Raw genomic sequence first — 19,398 nt, 5'->3', positions numbered from 1 at the left:
AGTAAAAAAGATAAACTGGGTGCAACTCACTATATTGCTTGGTGATAGACATTCCAGTCCCAATTTTGGGAATAAGAGCCAGTTTGGCCTGGTGATAAAGATGTTGGCATAGAAACCAGGAGACTGTAAGTTCTAGTCATGTCTTGGGCATGAAAACTGGCTGGCTGATTTTAGGCCAGTCATTTTCTCTCAGCCCAACCACCCCTCACATGGTGGTTGTTTTGGGGGAAATAGGGGGAGAGAGGAATATTGGTATGTTTCTTGCCTTGAGTTACCTATTAAAAGTATTAAAGGCAGGATAAAAATCTAATAATGTCAAGGATTTCCTGTACCATCCCAAGATCTCTGGCTAAATGTGGCATGTTTCATTGAAATATGCATTTAATTATCTCTGCATCACCAGCATTCATCATGTGAAGGGGCTATTAGAACAGCCAATGGCCTTTTCACATAATGGCCTCTTCAGTTTATCATCTCAGAAAAATAAAGGTGAACTTTATTATACATTTACTAATAGAATTATTAAAATAAATGCATGTGAAGAGTTCCAAAACCTCAAACAGCACATACTATTATGACTGTTTCTGACATTCTGTTTCTGTAACTGAAAAACATTCCAATCCCCATTTACTTGTCCCTTCTTTATGGTTTCTGGTACCATAAAGTTACTGACTCTAATCAAGTTGACACAATTGTGTACCAACAGATTTGCACTGGGTGAAAAAGAACATGCAGACAATAAGTATTATTAAGTGTGCAATATTAAACCTTAAAGCTTTGGGCCAGTTTTTACATTTAATTCCATGTGCAGAATTCCATCTTCACATAACTGGAGAATATTTGATACCAAGAAGGAATAATTTAAATAATTATAATTATTGTGCCTTGGATAATATACCTCTTTCTTGAATAGTATCCAACATGCAAACCTCATACCTGAGTTTAACATCTGATTCTTTCACTATTTGGGCAATATCATTCTTCAGAATCTTTTCCTGAGATAGAAGATTATGAGCTTTAGTCCACCTGGAACATATCAGAGGTCTTGTCAGCTGAGCTAATTAAAACAAATAGGAGAAAGCTCACCCACCTTCCAAGCAACTAAAACCCCACGTTTCTAGCCTGCAAATTGTTTTGGGACATCAAACAGAATAATCTTCTTTGGTACAATACTCACCATTCTATCATGAGGGGCAGTTTGTCCTCCATAGTCTGATAAGGATCAATTTCAATAGGATAGTAATGATGAAGTAAATCTTTCAGCTGGAATATTGGGCAAAATCAACACATTTGTTCAAAGAAAAAAAAAGATTTTCAAAGTGGATAAGTAGCGCTGAATTATAAGTAGTTTTAAAATTGGAACACTAGTTTTACCTTTCTCTACTGTATGTAATTACATGGAACATTAGATAATGTCAATAAATTGGCCACTTCTGGAAAGGTTTAATCTCTGGCACTTTCCATTTTAATAACATTTACTACCAGACAAAACCAGAATCTCCAAAGCTGTTTTCAAGTTACATGATGACTCTCATAAGTATCAGCAGTCACCTTCACATCAACTGGTTCCAAATTCACTGAAGCTTTAAAAAATTGACCAGCGCTTTCCAAACTTGGTATGAAAACGGAAAGAAAATGAACTGCTCCCAGTATACTCTTTCAGCAATTGAATTCTTAATACTTGGAAGTTTTCTGTCTTCAAAGAAAGCCTCATGCATTAAAACAGTGAAGTATTTTTCTTAGCTAAAAAGCCTAAAAGGTCATAAAATTTTAATTCCTAGGGTTCTTAAAAGCATGACATGAAATGTGAATATCAGTTTGGATTTTATTTCGGATATTTGCTAAAGAATTCCTAGACGCTCATACCTTTTTTCTGCCTTCTTCACTGATGACCCGGCAGTTATCTATGATATCTGAAGAGATACAAGCAGATTTCTAGAAATTCTTATGCACAGTAATGCTGAATCTAAATTTATTTTGAACATACAGTGTTTTAAAAGCATGTTCTGAGTTTTCAAATAAAAAGGATTACTGCAAACGAATCATAATATGTACAGTATGTGGCTATGTGTATTTTGTTATACTATGAGAAACCAGAATTTTAAATTGAGCACAAAATTTAATAAATTTTTAAAAATGTAACTGAATGTTTAAAAACTATAATTATGTTTATTAAAAGACAGGTTTCTAGTTTCTGAGCCTGTAAAATAAATATGAAAATTGTATATGCTTCCTGCTTGAAAACAAAGATTAGACAAGAGTGCCAGAGAGTGAATTGTGTAAATTATTTATACATGCAAAGTTGCCTAACAGGTTATTATTTTCCTTGCTGATAGCAGTGCTTCTCACTTTGTGAAATCTTATCTTCCAACACCTATTATTCATGAAATTTTTAAATCATAACTATTTAGATTACATTGAAACAACAATTAGATTATGTTAAATTGAATATGTTCTATGAATCAAGAATTACATCCTGTTTAAGAAAGAGTGCCTTAATCACAATTTTAAAATGTAATTTGTCATTAAATTCATTAAGCTAAAAATTTCAAAATATTATTTCAACTGAGATGGGCAAAGGGAATTTTCTGAGGGAATTCTTCCTTCCAACTTAGAAATAGGCAAGAAAGGGACTGGAATAGCTAAGGAATCACATGATCTCTTTTTTTTCACACTCCAAACCTATATAATATGGGGGTACAAAAGAGCCTGGACAAGGCTTAGTCTCACCCTGTCTGTCCTAAGTGCCCTTGACTCTAATAAGGCCACTGTGGTTTAAAAAATATTTATGCATCTGTAAAATAAAGTACTATTTCAGTGATCAAAAGTGGTGGTTAACCAGTAAAACCTGGACTAGCCTAGTTATAATTAGATTAGCCATATTATAATTACAATTAGATTAGGGTTTAATATATTATTTGAATATATCCACAAATACAGTGTATCAATGACTCACTTAAAAGTGGCCTAAAGACCAGGAGCAATAGGAAGAAAAACATAAGAAAAAACAATCTGAGAAGCTTTTACAAGCCACGTTGTAAAGAATGAGAATGAGGACAAAAATATGAGAAACAAGAAAGAAAACCATCAAGGAGAACAATATTTTTTTTCAAAAGGGAAGTGACAATTTAAAAAGTCCAGAAATTACACTCACTATGCGAAGTAGGACAACGCTTCCCATTGAAGCCAAACCGAGTAAGAGTCATATCAAAATCAGAAATGACCTGGATTAAACAGAAAAGGAGACTTAGTAACTTGCCAAGGAATACTGTGTTCAGGTGGCATCCTACATCACCATAGGACAGAGCCACTTAACAATTAGGTCTCTAAATCAGGGGTTTACAACCTATTTTCCAAAAGCTTTGATGCAACATTCAATCCCAGTTGTGGTTGAACTGTAATTATTGAGATGGAGAGAAATACTCAATATGAAGCATGTTATATTAACTGCAATTCATTTTAAGTTACATTTAATTTTGTCCCAGTCCTGCCTATCATTGTTATATGCTGATAAAATTGTTGGAATAAACAGATATCCTGAAAAGAGATGGAAAAGAAACTAAGATTATAAAAAGAGCCACACACCTGGAGTCTTGCTGCTCCATCTTTCCTGAGTGCTGCAACTATACTTTTTACATGTTCAGGATTCTTCATCCGGACAGTTATTTTCTGCAACTCGGGTACCTTGAGACAGATATAGTATGCACAGCACTTAATTATATTTTGACACGCAAATGCAGTTTTTACGGTTGATAAAAAATTAACATAAAATATATCTAAAAATAAGTCCACAATTAAGATGCATGCAAGAAGAGGTAAAAACAGCAAAACAAGGAAATTTCCATAAGTTTCTATTCCCAGATTTTCAAATCTGGCATAAGATTATCATCACGTGACCAATTTGGAATACTGAAAAAGCAGGAACACCATGCAATAAAGGTAACTCCCTATAGCTAATTAGGTAAGTGAATGCAAACACTATTACTCTGTCAATGTTCATATTCTAAATTATGGCAGCTCTGGAACAGCAAAAATAACCCAATTTGGCTTCTTTCACATAATTAAAATAAATAAGCATAAATGCCTAGCCCTCCCTCTACAAACTCTAGTATGTTTGCTAAAAATGTTGGTCTGACTGTTTTGAAAATTAGTCACTGTTGGTATGAGAAAATTTTCTCAATTTTCTTTCTGCACAATTTCCTTTGGAAGTATGATGACAGTCAAGTATTTTCCCCAACATCTTCCAAGTATAGGTTGCTTTGTAAAGCTTTATGTGTGCATATGGAAGTGAGCAAAGAATAATAAATCACTTTGATCCAGAGGCTGGGAAGCTTACCTCTAAGAATTTAGATTCATACTGCTTATATAAATAAGAAAAATCAAGGCAGGTAGCTTTATACAGAGACTGTAAACCAGAATTAGGTTCACTGAGGTTACCTATGAAACCCACCAGAAAGTTCAGGTAATAAGGCAGTATAAGGAAAATATTCTTGTGAATGGGAAAGTTCCCTGTTTCCATGCCTGGTATTATAAATTGTAAAATGGCAGAATTTTTTCTATAAATAAATAAAATATAAATAAAACCTGTTTGCTCTTATTTCTCTAATCTGTCAGGCCTACATTCCCAGCCTATAATCTCCTAAACTCTTAAATACGGTCTTAAATAAGGTCTCACTAGTAGCCAAATCATTTTTTTTTTCAGTTCTGCACCATCACATCAGTAGTATCTAAAGAAAAGTTTAGTTTTTTGTATTGCTTTCCCAAATCTCTATAATTACACCTCAAAAACAATCTCCCTTACATAATTCTTTATAAATTGCATAAAGCCTAAATCTGTACTATATATTTTATCATCTCAAATCAGATTAAAAATTAACAGGTTTGAATTTACCATTAAATCTACTCAGATCACTCTCAGCTTCAGGCCTCTATTTGCAATGGAGGGACAATAAAATACTGACCTAACTTATGGGGTTATTTTAAAGATCATATTATTCAGTAACATGAATGAATCCTACAAAATATACAAACACTAAGTAATAAAGGTTGTCTTTTTGTTCAGGAGTGCATAGTGGTTAACAACACTCCCTATTTTCCAACAGTACAACAACCTGTAAAATAGGTTGCGCTGAGAGAAAGAGTCCCACCTAGAGTCAGTTAGTGAGACTCTGATTGAGGACAGAATTGAAACTTAATCTAACTTTTTAATTATTATATCAAACTCACTTGTCAGTTTAATTCATTTACTATAATCAGTCCATTTTTCTGGGCTCTGACAATTCACTGAAGCACTAAAGTTTAAACCACACAATCAACTAAGCTAAAATATAGCTGTTTAATCTGTAGCTGTGACTTGTGCAAACTCAAACAAATTGAAGTAAGCTATCCTTTGGACAATTGCCTACTCATATACTTTACTGAGAGCAAATCTTGACTCTTCCTAAATGAATCTGATCATGCAATTGACACATCCTACTTGATGCTTCCTGATATGCTGAAATACAACTCTCATAATTTACATTGCCATATTTGGGCTGTACAGCAGTTAAACGACAGCAAAGAAGAGGTTTGGAAAAGTCTAAGAAAACTTGCGATCATCCAGTGATCCTCGGGATCTATGAACTATAGCAGGGGGCTTCAAACGTGGCCCTTTTATGATTTGTGGACTTCAACTCCCAGAATTCCTCAGCCAGGCACGCTGGCTGAGGGATTCTGGGGGCTGAAGTCCACAAGTCATAAAAGGGCCAAGCTTGGAAGACCCCTGAACTATAGCGTGCTGGTTTGGGGAAGAATAAACCGCCATTATCTCAGTGTATATTCCATTCCACATCAGCCTTGCCCTAGTTTTCCCGGTCAACCCTACTACCGGACATTCAGCCGCAACCTGGATGTAAACGCAAGACTTGCTTTCGCGTTCACTCTCAAAACCTTGTCGCATCAGTGATTAATTAAACACCACGGTGGCCTTCTAATAGCATTGTCCTCAGAACGCGCCAGGTACCACTCGCGCGCTCCTTACAAAGCCCTCACCATGACTCCGGTTCTATGGCTGCTGCAGCTGCAAGCAGGCGGCCTGTTCGGTTCTTCTCAGAAGGGTCGAGGAATGCAGAAAGCGAACCACCGCGAGGCGAGAGCGCTTCTCTAGGCTGAGGAGGCGACTCCTCCCGTACTCGTTAATCAAGCGTCTGAAATCCGAGCAGAGGTTTCATCTTAACTGGGTCACGAAAGGCCAGAACTCTTCCTTTTCCCTCCTTCCACAATGGGGGAGACGTCTGGAATCAGCCCCTCCCTCCTGAGATAAGGCGGGTTGCCTGCGAACAGTAGATACGCCTTCCCTCCCAGCAAGTTTCTGAAAATAGTCGATGCGTTATTATGTTGTAGTTATTTTATTCTTGGCAAACTCAAGACAGGCTGCCCATTAAAACACTACAAAATGGCTCTTGTGACAGTCGACGTTTCTCTTGTTGAAGAGTATGCTTATGCTCTGACACGTACATTGCTTTATTGATCTTAGTGCAAGGGCAGCAGATACTAATTTCTAATTAATAAATCATTTTTATTTTTTATTTTTTTATTTTTTAATTCCATTTATATCCCGCCCTTCTCCGAAGACTCAGGGCGGCTTACAAGCTTAGCATGACAATCATGACTCGACCCCGCACTCAAAGTGGGGAATTTAAAGTCCATTCATTTAAGTACCAGAAAATGTGCAGCTGTTTTAGAGATTAATTGCATCATACTCTTGTAAAGAATATTCCCCTCAAAGCATCAGGGCAAGATACTGCCCCTACATATTCAGGACCAAAGAAAATATTTTCTGCCAGTTAACAATTTGGCAATATACGAAACGTTTTTGAAAACGGTTGAAAAGTATCCATTCTGAAAATTTGGAAAAAAAATGGAAACCCAGTTACTACACTGTAGGTGCTCATTCACAAAGCCCCTTTACCTCAGCTGGGACATGGCTGCTTACCAGTTATTGATGGCACGTCCTCAAGCTGGAGCCTCCATCCTGGGGGCAACCTGTCACAAAAACAGCATAAAAAATATAATAAAGAAAAACAGCGGTTTCTAGCAGCAACTGGAACGAGCTCTCTTTTCTGAAAGCATTTTATACTGCACAGAGGAGGAGCCAAAGGAAATCAGTGAGCTGCAGGGCTCCAATTGGCTTGTTTTCCGAAAACCTCCCTGAAGAGGGAGTGCCTCCGCTTCAGCTTTGGAGAGCTTCGCCTGACAACCCGAGGGTTTTTTAGGGGTGGGTGGGAGAGGAGGCAGGGTCTGGTAAAAATATCAGCTTTATAGTTTCATACGGTAATTATTGGTTCTAGTAACTTTTGCTTATAACCCCATGATGATCCCTTTCCTTATCTCTACATCTGCTAGAAAGCACCACAGAAGCAAGAGATCCTACCTGCTCTCACCTAAAGGTAGCAACTTGGTCATGTTTTCAAATTGTGGAAAAAGGACTGCTACAGATATGATAGCTTTCCATTTTCCTTTTATTTGGAGAACAGTATGTTGCTGGGCGTGTAAGTTGCTGAGTGAATTGGACCAATCCCATTCTTTAACCAAACTTAGATAATCACTATTGTAGAGAAAAAAAGTCAATCTTATCTGGAATAAGGAGTTTACTGGGCTTTTAGCATCCCTCTGAAAAGTAAAAGGCCATAAAATACTTGGTCAAATGCAAGATTTATTAGTGTGTTATATCTGAGTTACCAAAAAAGGCCATGTTCATGTTCCATACTGTGTCTAAATTTAAATAAGCCAATTTATTAAATTTATATGGCACCCATCTCACTACCCACATTACAACTATATGTTTATTATTTATTGTATAATGAGAACACAACAGAAGTAAACAGGTCTATATGATGCCTTGGTTCACACAATAGGATAAGACAAAACATTATTTTCTATTATACAATGTTATGCCAGCCCAAACAATGCTGAATGTTTATCTAGCCCTCTCATTTATGTATAATGGCTATAAGCCCCAATTTAATATTTTTACTTCTAACAACATAATCTCTCTCCAGAATATTGCTTTGGTTTACAGCAAGGGGAAAAGAATTTACTGTATAGAAACCATTGAATTGCTAGTTATACTCACTGAAATTCCAGAATTGAAAAGGAGGTATGCAGACATTTCCTATCCCATACCTTTTGTGTTTTAAATACCCATCTTTAAATTGCATGGAATAATGAAAATATCAAATGCATTAAAGCTACTCCTACACAAGGCTTTTTATACCCTTTACAAAATTTTATGGTGGACAAACACATTAGCTGAGTTTATACAAAACCTGCTTATAAAATGTACGTACTTTGCAGTGGTGGGCTAAAACATGTTGGATTAAGATGTGGGTGGCTAATATCTGGCTCACAGTACAAATCAGTATGAGTAGTGCTTCAGTGTATTAGTGAAATTAAGAAACTGGATTCAGTTCAGTATAGTAAGTTGCATGTTGTGTGGACACAGCATCTACTACTTCTAATCCTACCACTTTTTTCATCTTTTGCACCAGAAGATTATGAATAAGAAAAATAAATAAATGCACAAATACTTTAATGGTATTAGGATCCCTCCAGCTCTAAGCTTCCCAACACTGCACTTAAGATAGAACTACAGATGAATCTGTACATAACAATGGAGACTGAGGAATAGTATCTAAAAAAATGGGACAGTCAAGGATTAGTAAAAAAAAGTGTAAGTAGTTAAGATGGGATTCTAAGAATAGAATAGAATAGAATCTAGAAGGGATCTCGGAGGTCTTCTAGTCCAGCCCCCTGCTCAAGCAGAACCTATACCACCTCAGACAAATGACTAGCCTCTTCTTAAAAATCTCCAGTGATGGAGCAACCACGATTTCTGGAGGTAAGTTGTTCCACTGGTTAATTGTCCTCGGGATGTTTCTCCTTAATCTTGAGGCATTTGTTGTCATAAAGTTCTTGAGAAGTTTACAACTGTTTACTAATAACTAAACTGCACTAAAATAGTGTTGGAACATTTTGACATTTTAATTATTTTAATGCATCCACCCATGTTTTACAACTTGACCTGTTTCTGGAGATACTATTGTTGAAAATGAATAATTCCTGGTGTTGATTGTGACAGTAAGGCCATTGAGCTTAAATTCAGTTTGACAGGACAATTTTAAGACAGATGTTGATATAATTTCTCAGCGGTATTTGTCTTGAATACCTTTTAGCTATATACAGTCCTGTTATAGGTATCAAATAGAAACAACTTTACATAAAAGTTCAGATGAACATGAGAGAACACTTTCACTTATGAAAGTTGGTTGATAGATTGATATCACAATTATATAGAGACCATCTCACAGAATGTGACTTAGTGTACAGTAAAAATCATAAAAAGCTAACACACTACACTACTAGTCATATTGCAATACCATATGCAGGTATTCCTTGACTTATGGTAAGTCATAAATCTGTTCATTATGGCTGTAAAACAGGTCATCTATATATGACCAGCCCAATTTTATGTTTTTTGCTGCAGTTATTAAGCATACCCATTGTTCACTATAGGCTGGTTTTGCCAAAAAAAAGTATATGCTAGATTTTTGCAAAAATTTTGTAAAAAGCAGTGAGATGCTGCAAATGTCTATAGATGTGGGCAACTGCCCAGTCCGAAATGTAGCCACATGATGGTGGAAGGGGGCTGACTGTTGGCATTTCAGCACTGGGTTACAGGTATGCCCAGGGAAGTCTGTCATAACCTTGGTTCTCAAACAATCGATTATAAGTCAAGAACTACTTCTAATTCCCAATCTTGATTACTCAACCATGCTTTAAGGAACTTCTGGAAGGAAGGCCGAGCCGGGGCCAGTCTCACCTGAGAGGAATGATATATCTGAAATCCTGCCATATGTAAGACCGTCGCAGACAGGACTCAAAATATACTTACCGTATTTATTGGCGTATAACACGCACTTTTTCTTCCTGAAAATAGGGGACAAATGATGTGTGCGTGTTATACGCCGATATAATTTACGGGTTTTTCCTGAAATTTCCTTTTTAAAATGAGGTGCGTGTTATACGCCGATAAATACGGTATTCTGCCAGATCTAATAGGATAGGCCAGGGGTCAGCAACCTGAAACAGTGAAAGAGCCACTCGGAACCGGTTCCCTCACAAAATGAAAACCTGGGAGCCGCAAACATATGTGCGCAGGCGCATACATGCACGCATGCGCAGAACAGGTTTTGTCTGAAGAGTGGAGCCAAGGCGAGATATGCACCTACCCTGCATATTTGAATTGATTGATTGAACATTTTTAGTCCCACTTTTTTTTTTTGACTGCACATGGCAGAGGACTGGGAGCCGCAGGGGACGGCTGAAAGAGCCGCATGCGGCTCCGGAGCCGCGGGTTGCAGACCTGTGGGATAGGCAGATGTAGTCAGATGGAGGCAGTTCCTCATTTCACCCAACCCCATGCCATGAGGGATTTTAAAGGTCAAAAGAAGCATCTTGAATTGGACCCGGAAGCAAATTGGTAATTTGTGCAACTTTTAAGTAGATGTTAAAGATTGTGGGATCCTTGTTGCTCTCTGAGCTTGATAGTTTTCTTGCAGATGTTTCATTGCTAATTTAGTTAACATCATCAGTGCTAGAAGGGGAGGTTTGCTCTTATTTTTATATACTAGTAACCTGCTTGTCAACGTCGGTAGGAGTGTTCTTAGAGGTTCCTTGACTGGGCTATTGTTTACTGTTAGCTTGTCTGCATTGGTAGTTCCTTGATTGGTGTACTGTTTACTTGATTACAATGTCTCCAAAATCTGGGACCCATGACTCCCAGGGTATTAAAATATGGCAAATTTATAAAACAATATGACATAAAATTATTACAAAAGGAATCTAGTAAGGAAACATCTCTGAAAGGATAATCCAGATGGTCATGGGTTGTCTAGCATATCTTTTTTTCCCCAAGGGAAATTTGCTTTTCTTTTATTTACTAGATTAATTTTCAGCTGTCTGACCATCTTCCCTTCTTCACAGCTAAATACATCTGAAAAGTGCAAGGCAAAGAGCCAGGTATATTTCAAGCCCATTAATGCTGAACAGAATGGAACTATTACTTTCCTTATTTTGATTTTTAAAATTTTGTTTCAATCTCAAGAAGTTATGGTTAATTTCCCATTAGACTTTTCCCTGCCATCAGTCTAAACTATGTTTTCTAGAATGGGCAGCTTCTAAATTAGGAAATATATTCCTATTTGTACACCTTACATTGATTAGTTTGTCTTCATTCTATGAGACAAGTGAGATATGAATAAAATGACAGGAAACTTCTTTTTGCACTATTTAAAAATTCCCTGATCACAACTGAAATTGAAGGATAGGAACTTTTGTGCTGAAAATATATCCATGAACAATTTTAATAAGAGGAACAAAAGACAGAAATAAAATGTTTATTGAATTAGTATTTAGTGTTACACAAGGTAATTTATTTATTATTTATTGGGACTTATATGCCACCCTATCTCCCGAAGGACTCAGGGTGGCTAACAATAAAACACAATAATACAAATGTTAAAAAAAAGATTAAACTAACAAGCCCCAGTGATAAAATATTAAAAACATTTTCTTTTTAAAAACCCCTATCATCAGTCCAGGTCAGCCTGATGGAAAAGAAATGTTTTGAGGTCGTGACGAAAGAACCGGAGATCCGGGGCCATCCGGAGCTCAAGGGGAAGCTGATTCCACAGGGCAGGAGCTCCCACAGAGAAGGCCCTCCCCCTGGGGGTCGCCAGCCGACATTGTCTAGCCGACGGCACCCTGAGAAGGCCCTCCCTGTGTGAGCGCACCGGGCGATGGGAAATTGTTCCTGGCAGCAGACGGTCCTGCAAATATCCCAGGCCTAAGCCATGTAGGGCTTTATAGGTAAGAACCAGCACCTTAAATCTCACCCGGAGGGCAACCAGTAACCAATGCAGCTCACGCAGGAGGGGTGTAATATGGGAGTATCGGGATACTCCCATCACAACCCACGCGGCCGCATTCTGCACCAGCTGGAGCCTCTGGGTGGTCTTCAAGGGCAGCCCCATATAGAGAGCATTGCAGTAATCTATACGGGAGGTGATGAGTGCATGAGTGACCGTATGTAGAGCATTTCGGTCCAGATAGGGGCGCAACTGGCACACCAGGCGAACCTGGGCAAAAGCCCCCCTGGCCACAACTCCTATATGATCTTCAAAATTGAATCATGTATCTAGGAGGACGCCTAAGTTGCGTGCCCTATCAACAGGAGGTAATACCTCTCCTCCCATAACCAAAGATGGAACCTCTTGGACTAAACGAGATGCCGGTACGTAGAGCCACTCAGTCTTGGCTGGGTTGAGCTGGAGCCTGTTCTTCCCCATCCAGATAATATAGCACATAATTAATTGCATTTTTAAAAATAAAGTTTAGAGGCCAGCATAGTATCTAAAGCACGTGTGTCAAACTTGCAATGTCATGTGACGTGTCGCAATGTATCGCAACTTTTTTCCCATTCCCGGCAATGGGGTGGGTGCAATTTTGGCGTGACGCATCTGGCACCCAATAGAGCATTCTGCCTGAACCAGGTGAAAACTGTATTGCAGTCTGAGAGCTAACCCATTTATTGAGGAACTAGACCAAATGCAAATTAGGATCACAATTTGAAAAATGAAACAGGAAGTTATCTTGTGAATTCCTGATCTATTGTGAACTCTTAGGAGAAAGAGTTTTATATTTTATAAAGTTTTATATTTTTTACTATTTTTTTCAAATTCAGAGAGGGCCAGTAAGTTAAGAGATCCATAAATATCAGTTTGGCATACCAACTGAGCATCAATTTGTATCAACAGATTTACAACCATTATAAACAAATAACCCTTTCCCAGAATTGTAAGACATTGTTGGGAAGTTTCTATACTTCCACAAAACATTTTACAGAACAGCTGATACTACAAGTTTTCTACAAATGAGGAAACTCTCCACCTTCTCCTGAGTCATTCTTCCCACATCAAGTGTCATTTGCGCAATGTGAGTTCAAGATGGAAGTCACTTATAATAGTGCTATTCTTTTGTAGGAATTCTTGCAAATGGCTTATTGTCACACTGTTAAAAATGACTAACATAATATATTTCTTATTTTTTGTTGTAGATGGTATAGTAATAACAAATATGCCAAATGTGGGAAAACTGTAATTACCATAATAGAGTACTGATATATGTAGTAACCTTTCTTATGAAAATTGAGTCTTAGTGAAACAGATACAAACACAAAACAGGAATTGAAATATATGAAGAGCATGTGCCTATGAATATACCTTCAGACAATATTACTCTAGTAACAATGTCCATTTATTATAAAAAATCTACAATACTTCTGTAGATCACAAAAGGCAAACTATTGAACTATATATTTTGTCAGTAGAAAATTAGCAACTTAAAAAAAAGTCTCTTAAGAGCCTATCTAGCTTTGATGTCTGCCTGTCTTTGATATCTCCACTGCAATAATTAGAAATATATTTTGTCCATAAAACATATTTCTAATTATTTTCACTCAGGCAGAAGTTCCATTCATTTAACTGAAAGTCTCAGGTATGCTGAGGATCATAATCTAGATCTCTTAATAACTCTAAATGGAAATATTTTTGTAGTCTGTTCCTTTTGTTACAAGGCAATTTTGTCAACATTGTCATGACTAAATAAGAAGAGACCGTATATAAACCCATAGTTGTGCATTCAGACCAAAGGAACAAGTTAGTAGTGTAATATCCAAATATTAAGAAATTCTGACATTTGACGCTACATATTGTACAATGTAACTGCTTTTCATACTGCTAACTCTTCATTCAAACTGAAATCTCCAAGCAAGGCATGTAAATAGCTGTAAGTGACTGCATTCACAAACAACCAAAGTGACTCATAACTTTAAACTACAAAGCTTATCAGACTAAACAAGCATTTTGAACAAGCATTTTAATCAATATGGTCAATAATTATTTTTACTGATTTAGCAAAATATTTGCAATAAAGGCCACATATACCTACTATCAGGATTTCAAATGTGTATTTAATTTCAGGTAATGGAAATTTTGTCAAGGTTATCATGACACATATAAGACAATTTCAAGTACTACAGCTATAGCTATATATATAATTAAAAGGAATACTGAGAGATCTAAAAAAAATAAGATTGAAAATGTACAATTTCTAATTAAACAAATTTTGCATACAGATGTGTCCAGGCTTGGGGCTAGATTATATTCTTAAGAAGCATACTTAGTTAGTACTTCAGATAATAGTTTTGAGGAAGGGAGTTTAGACCCTGCAGCTTTGGAATATCAAAAGATTTCCAGAAGATAAATTGCTTTCTGAAGCAGCTATTACACTGTAAAAAGTGTCTGGTAACAATAAAGCATCTTTAAGGCAGGCAAGCGGCATAATTGGAGTGTTAATGTCTGTGATGCTGTCCGACAAGAACTCGTTAGTCCTAATTTAATATTAGGATTGTTACTTCAGCCCACAAGATTAACCCTGCTCCCACCCACTATACAGCTATATAATAAAAAGAAGTATTAGAAGAGCAAAAGTAAGTTAGGAAAATCTGCACACATGCAATTGAAATACTTACCCCACTCAGACATGAATTAGGTTTCCTGCTAAATTGGAAAACAGTATTGGTCAGTGCTTCTAAACTTTAAATCAGTTATATACCAATCAAACACCATCAATAATAATATTGATTTCTCCCATACTGATTTTGTCTATTTAGTCCATCTTAGTCCTTCCAAAGATAAATCTGGACTAGTTAAAAGAAAAAAAATTAAGACATGAGAAGTAATAGATGAAAGTAATGATTTTAGATCCTTCTCAGAAAATATTTAGATGAAGAAGCCATTTTTTTCCTGAGGATTCTACTTCCACATTATTTGATGATCACATATATCAGGTCTAGATTTTTCTCAGACATTGCCATCACTACATCTTTATATTCCTGGCACAAAAGAAAGAGGAGAAATTAAAAGATGTTTTGCCTGCCAAAGATGGTTTCTGGAGTAATTTATTTCAATCATTTGAAGAGGCAGGATGAATAATGTAAATATACATTCAGTTTGTTAGAAAAGGGAGTAAAAGATGAGTAATAAATGCAATAAAATTACTTCAGGACATCATGCTATGTGTTTAACATCTTGGGACATTTACCTGCAACGCAACAGAATTTGGAAATAAAAATATTCTATTGGATGAACAAACATACATTAAATATTGCATAAATGGTTCATATGACTTTGCCTGCCTGAACAACTCTGTAGCATTCTAAAATCTAAGTACTCTTTAGTTCAATAAAAATACATTTGTATCATCTGGACATATTCTGTATCTTCCATTAAATTATCACAACTTTAAACAAAAGAGGATTCTGCTTACTACCAGGGTGGTGGAGAGATGACAGAAAGCAGCAAATAATTTATATCTATCTCAAGAATTATCTTGGATGAGAATAAATTTCATATGCTGGCATATAAAATATATAAATATAATTAGGACATGGGAGCTATGGGTTTTTAATATCAAGAATAATTGTTCAGGGAAATTTTCTACTCAAAATCAAAGAGCCTACTATCCACATAAGGAATGGTGTATCATTTAAGACAAAAAACTTTGATTGTCAAAGATAGATCAAATGGTAGTTAGACTTGTCCAGATATTGGAGAAGTTTACACAGCTTTAATCCCTCCATGAAGAGCTCACAAATCCTTAATTATGAATTAGGATCTTTTTGGTCATTTCATTGTTTTAAGGCCACAATTCTGAACCAATTAAATAAAATTCATTAATGAGAAATCTGTGGCACTACTAAATAATAGGATGATCATCACTAAAAATAATAGTGACATCCTTAAAAGAAAAAAAACAGAACATTTCCATTACATGACTGACAATTATTATTAGGTTCACCTTTTAGCAACTTCAAGTGCTAAATACAATTTTAAAATATTTATTTATTTATTTATTTATTTATTTATTTATTTATTTATTTATTTATTTATTTATTTATTTTATTACATTTATATACCGCCCTTTCCCGGAGGACTCAGGGCGGTTTACAGGGTAATTAAAAACCAAAAATACAAAAGTTAAAAACCAAGTTTAAAAAAGATTAAATTTATCCCTGTATAAATAAAACCCCAATTAAAATAAATTAATCCTCAGCCTGGGCCAGGTTCCATAGTCATGGAACATTTTGAAGCTCTTAGAAAGTTTGTGCTTTATTTCTTTTATAAACTTTTGTTACTACTGCACATCTCCAAATTTGAGAGAAATAAGCAGATTTACAGCAGGTTAAAAAGAGTAAACACCTCTGCAAAAGCAGATAAAAATATCTTTTACGAAAACCATGAAATGGTGCTTTCCATTTACACCAGCATTTTAAAACAAATTGGAATATTTCACACGATCTGTATAAATGTTATACAGTGAGGTCCAATACAAAAATGTAAAGAAAAAGCTGTGCTAAATCTTTATACTACCTGAATACATCCACAAAGTGCAAGAATAATTCTTTTGCTAGACTATGTGCATCATATTTGTGGAGAAACAAACAGGTTGTAACATTTAATATCTGCCTACCTCCATATTTATGGCTAGTATACACCAAATTTCCATGTGGTGCTTGTAATCCACATCAAATACTTAACAGCAAGCAAGCCTCGTCGCCAATGCTTCAGCAGTTTTGGTGACCATTAGTCCATGTCAGGCATGACAATTAGACTAGTATTTCTGATGTATTTATTCAAGCTAGCATTCTATCTGAGACCGAGGCATCCTCCGTAAACTTAAGGAATGCCGGTGTATCTCTTGCATCTGCCGGATCCGGTCCTTCTGCCACATTAAGTTTTGTGGCATTGGATATTTCTGGGTACCATGTAAGGACCGAAAGGGGATTCTAACGTGACAGGCTGTAGCACGGCAGCGAGCCTGAGGCATAGGAGGGAGTAACAACCAACGCTTCTTCTCGGCACAATAGCGGTAGGCCTCTTTTCTGTACTGTTTATCAGTATCATCACTGTTCTTCCACCCGCCTATGATGAAGATATCATCTTTGTAATAGCAGATAGCCGCTCCTTCAATGCTAAGAACCTCTGGTGGCAGGCTTTCCAGAATGTCATCAGATACCTGGTTAGAGATTTTTCTCTTGGCCTCTTCATGGTCTAGAGGATAGCTTCTGGGACAACATGAAGCGGTGTGGTAAAAATTGGTGTTGCCCACCATCATTTGGAAGCAGCAATAGTTGTCAAGGAGTGGCAGAGACTCACAATCTCGCCACTGTCGTGTGTCTGCATCATAGCGAATGATGACAGACCTCAAGCCATCTTCATTATCTCCGTCAACTGGTGTGCGAGCTGCCATGTAAACAAATCTGTTGTCTATTGTAATCACTTTAACATCCCGGAGTATCTTTGGGGCAGACTCCAAGTTGTGCCATTTATCTTGATCAGGATTGTAGACAGCTACATCTTTAAAACCAGGGATAAAATTCCCATGCCCACCAATACTGTAGAGGTTTCCCTTTACCTCAGTAAGTCCAAAAGAATGCTTCCTGGTTATCAGATTAGAAACCTGCTCCCAAACATTTCTACCTGGGTTATACCTTTCCATGGTCTTGGCAAAGCCAGGCTCCATGGAACCTGCCACATAAAGATAGGATTCGGTTACTACCACAGCATGTCCATCAAGGTGATTGTGTACGTGCGGTAAATTCACCCATCTATCTTCATCAATAAAGTACCCCACACACTCACTCAAGTAATCACCACCCTCAGACACACCACCAATGACCATGATAACATCCATGTTTTGGCCGAAGCGAGGCAGACACGAGATGGGGGAAGTAACTTGCTGGGGTATACCCAACTGAACATTCTCACCCTTGAGAGCATGGCTTTCCACTGCTTCCATCACAAGTTTGAGACAAGCTTCATTGCTTGATACAAGCTTTTCAGATTTAACATGCCGAGTCAAATAGGTTGGTTTAATTTGTGACAGTCGGAGAAGCTTAAAGAGCTCTCCAAAGTACTTTTTTCTTTCTTCAGGATTTCTCTGCACCCACTTTAAAACCATCTCAAAGAGAACCTCTTCTGAGTCCACTGTGATTTCTGAATCTGAAAGCCAGTCTCTAATAAGGTGAAACGGCAAAGTATAGAACTCTTCATCTTGGATGACTTTGTAGAAGTTCCTCCTGATCATCTCAGCGGCTTTTAAAGCCAGCTGGTTCAAAGAGTACATATGAGCTAAGCTGTGAATGGCTACAGAGTTGGAGAGACTCAGTTTTTTCTTGAGGAATTCCCCACAGAACTCTTTTAAACGTATTAGTAAGAACCTGCAAAATAAAAAGGCAATTTAGAAATGCCACCAGATAGTTAATAACTTGTATCTTGCTTTCCACTAAGCTGACATTCAGCAATGTGAAGTGCCGCTGTGTTTTTCAAAAGGTGTCAGAACCGAAGTTGTCTTTAACTGTCCCAACAGTCCCCTTCCTGCTATAACTCAAGTAATTCAGAAACTGCTCTGCTTTGTTGGGACCGTGTTCAGCGCTGCCGTGCAGGGTGTTCGGTTCTAATAGCCTATTACTATGCCTTATATATAGCAAGCCAGTTACTCCAATTAAAATGATCACCGGTTTACACTGAAACCCAAGACCAACTTTCACAATTCCAGGGCAGGAAGGACAGAACGACCATCCTCCGTTGCCTTCATTGAGAACTCCCTCGGGTTAAGATATATATCTTCACCCATCAGAACTCAGGAAAACACTTCTGCCAAGGTGCATCAGTCGGTCGCTGTATTATTTATTATCTGACACTTCGTTCCTCTTTCCCGCCTCACCTGTCGGCCAACTCCAGAACCTCGTGCACGTTGCCAGGACTGACGCGAACGCTTCCCGTGTACATGAAGCTGATGACCGCCTCGATCGTCTCCGGGTCTGGTCCGGCTCCCGAACTCCATTTTCGTAACTCTACGCGCCCCGAGCGGGACTCCGCGAAGTCGCCCAGAAGGAGAGGAGCGAAGTATTCGGTGGCCGCTGCGAGGACTGAGCGGTGCGCGCGGAACTCCCGCGGCGGGGGATCGGAGACGGATGAGGCCCCGCCCACTTCCCCCTCCTCCTCATTGCCGCCGCCACTGAAGGCTAGCGTGACGTCACAGAAGAGGCCTAACCGCCGTTGTTCGTTCTGGCGGCAGGCGAGGTCGGAGCAGTGGGCCACGCACGAAAACACCTCCGAGTCAGGCTCTGAGTCTGGCCCCGCCTCGCCCTCCAGGCCCAGGAGGTTGACATCTGCGGCGCCGTGGCCTCCTATGCCCAAATCGCCACCTACTGCCGCCGCCATCTTGGCTTCTCAA

The 19,398-nt window shown here is 37.8% G+C and overlaps 2 protein-coding genes across 7 annotated transcripts in view; both read right to left on the bottom strand.

Moving 5' to 3' along the window:
* The window catches only part of NT5C3B (5'-nucleotidase, cytosolic IIIB), a 15,381-nt gene extending 8,594 nt beyond the window's left edge, over window positions 1-6,787 (bottom strand). For all 3 annotated transcript variants that reach the window (XM_081344989.1, XM_081344987.1, XM_081344988.1), the window contains exons 1-6: window positions 6,031-6,787; window positions 3,586-3,684; window positions 3,155-3,224; window positions 1,867-1,913; window positions 1,178-1,263; window positions 937-1,026 (exon numbers count right to left, since the gene is read on the bottom strand). In XM_081344989.1, coding sequence (XP_081201115.1) covers window positions 937-1,026; window positions 1,178-1,263; window positions 1,867-1,913; window positions 3,155-3,224; window positions 3,586-3,684; window positions 6,031-6,033 — 395 coding nt within the window. In that variant the 5' untranslated portion in view covers window positions 6,034-6,787. The remainder of the gene's footprint in view (window positions 1-936; window positions 1,027-1,177; window positions 1,264-1,866; window positions 1,914-3,154; window positions 3,225-3,585; window positions 3,685-6,030) is intronic.
* Window positions 6,165-19,398, bottom strand: LOC308678117 (kelch-like protein 11). Of its 4 annotated transcripts, none has more exons than XR_014028599.1 (5): window positions 18,886-19,398; window positions 16,630-18,379; window positions 14,630-14,654; window positions 6,974-7,023; window positions 6,165-6,185 (listed from the first exon to the last, which is right to left on the bottom strand). XR_014028599.1 is itself a non-coding variant. In XM_081344983.1 (2 exons), the coding sequence occupies exons 1-2, from the start codon at window positions 19,383-19,385 to the stop codon at window positions 16,798-16,800; spliced, it is 2,082 nt and encodes a 693-aa protein (XP_081201109.1). In that variant the 5' UTR covers window positions 19,386-19,398; the 3' UTR covers window positions 14,688-16,797. The 4 variants fall into 4 exon arrangements, 1 of the variants encoding a protein (XP_081201109.1); XR_014028600.1 differs by lacking the exon at window positions 6,165-6,185 and adding an exon at window positions 6,834-6,879 and having other exon boundaries at window positions 14,630-14,657; XR_014028601.1 differs by lacking the exons at window positions 6,165-6,185; window positions 6,974-7,023 and having other exon boundaries at window positions 14,569-14,657.

Source organism: Vipera berus, assembly GCF_964194415.1.
Source record: "Vipera berus genome assembly, chromosome: Z".
In the NCBI taxonomy this organism is placed as follows: domain Eukaryota; kingdom Metazoa; phylum Chordata; class Lepidosauria; order Squamata; family Viperidae; genus Vipera; species Vipera berus.
Note: the sequence above shows the minus strand (reverse complement) of the source record. Positions and strands in the feature narration are given on the sequence as shown.

What these genes read in the sequence shown, in the direction of transcription:
- LOC308678117 (XM_081344983.1), bottom strand. Translation starts at nt 19,385, where the DNA reads ATGGCGGCGGCAGTAGGTGGCGATTTGGGCATAGGAGGCCACGGCGCC. An exon ending in GTTCTGGAGTTGGCCGACAG is followed by an intron (nt 18,380 to 18,885) that starts GTGAGGCGGGAA and finishes TTTATTTTGCAG; the next exon opens with GTTCTTACTAATACGTTTAA.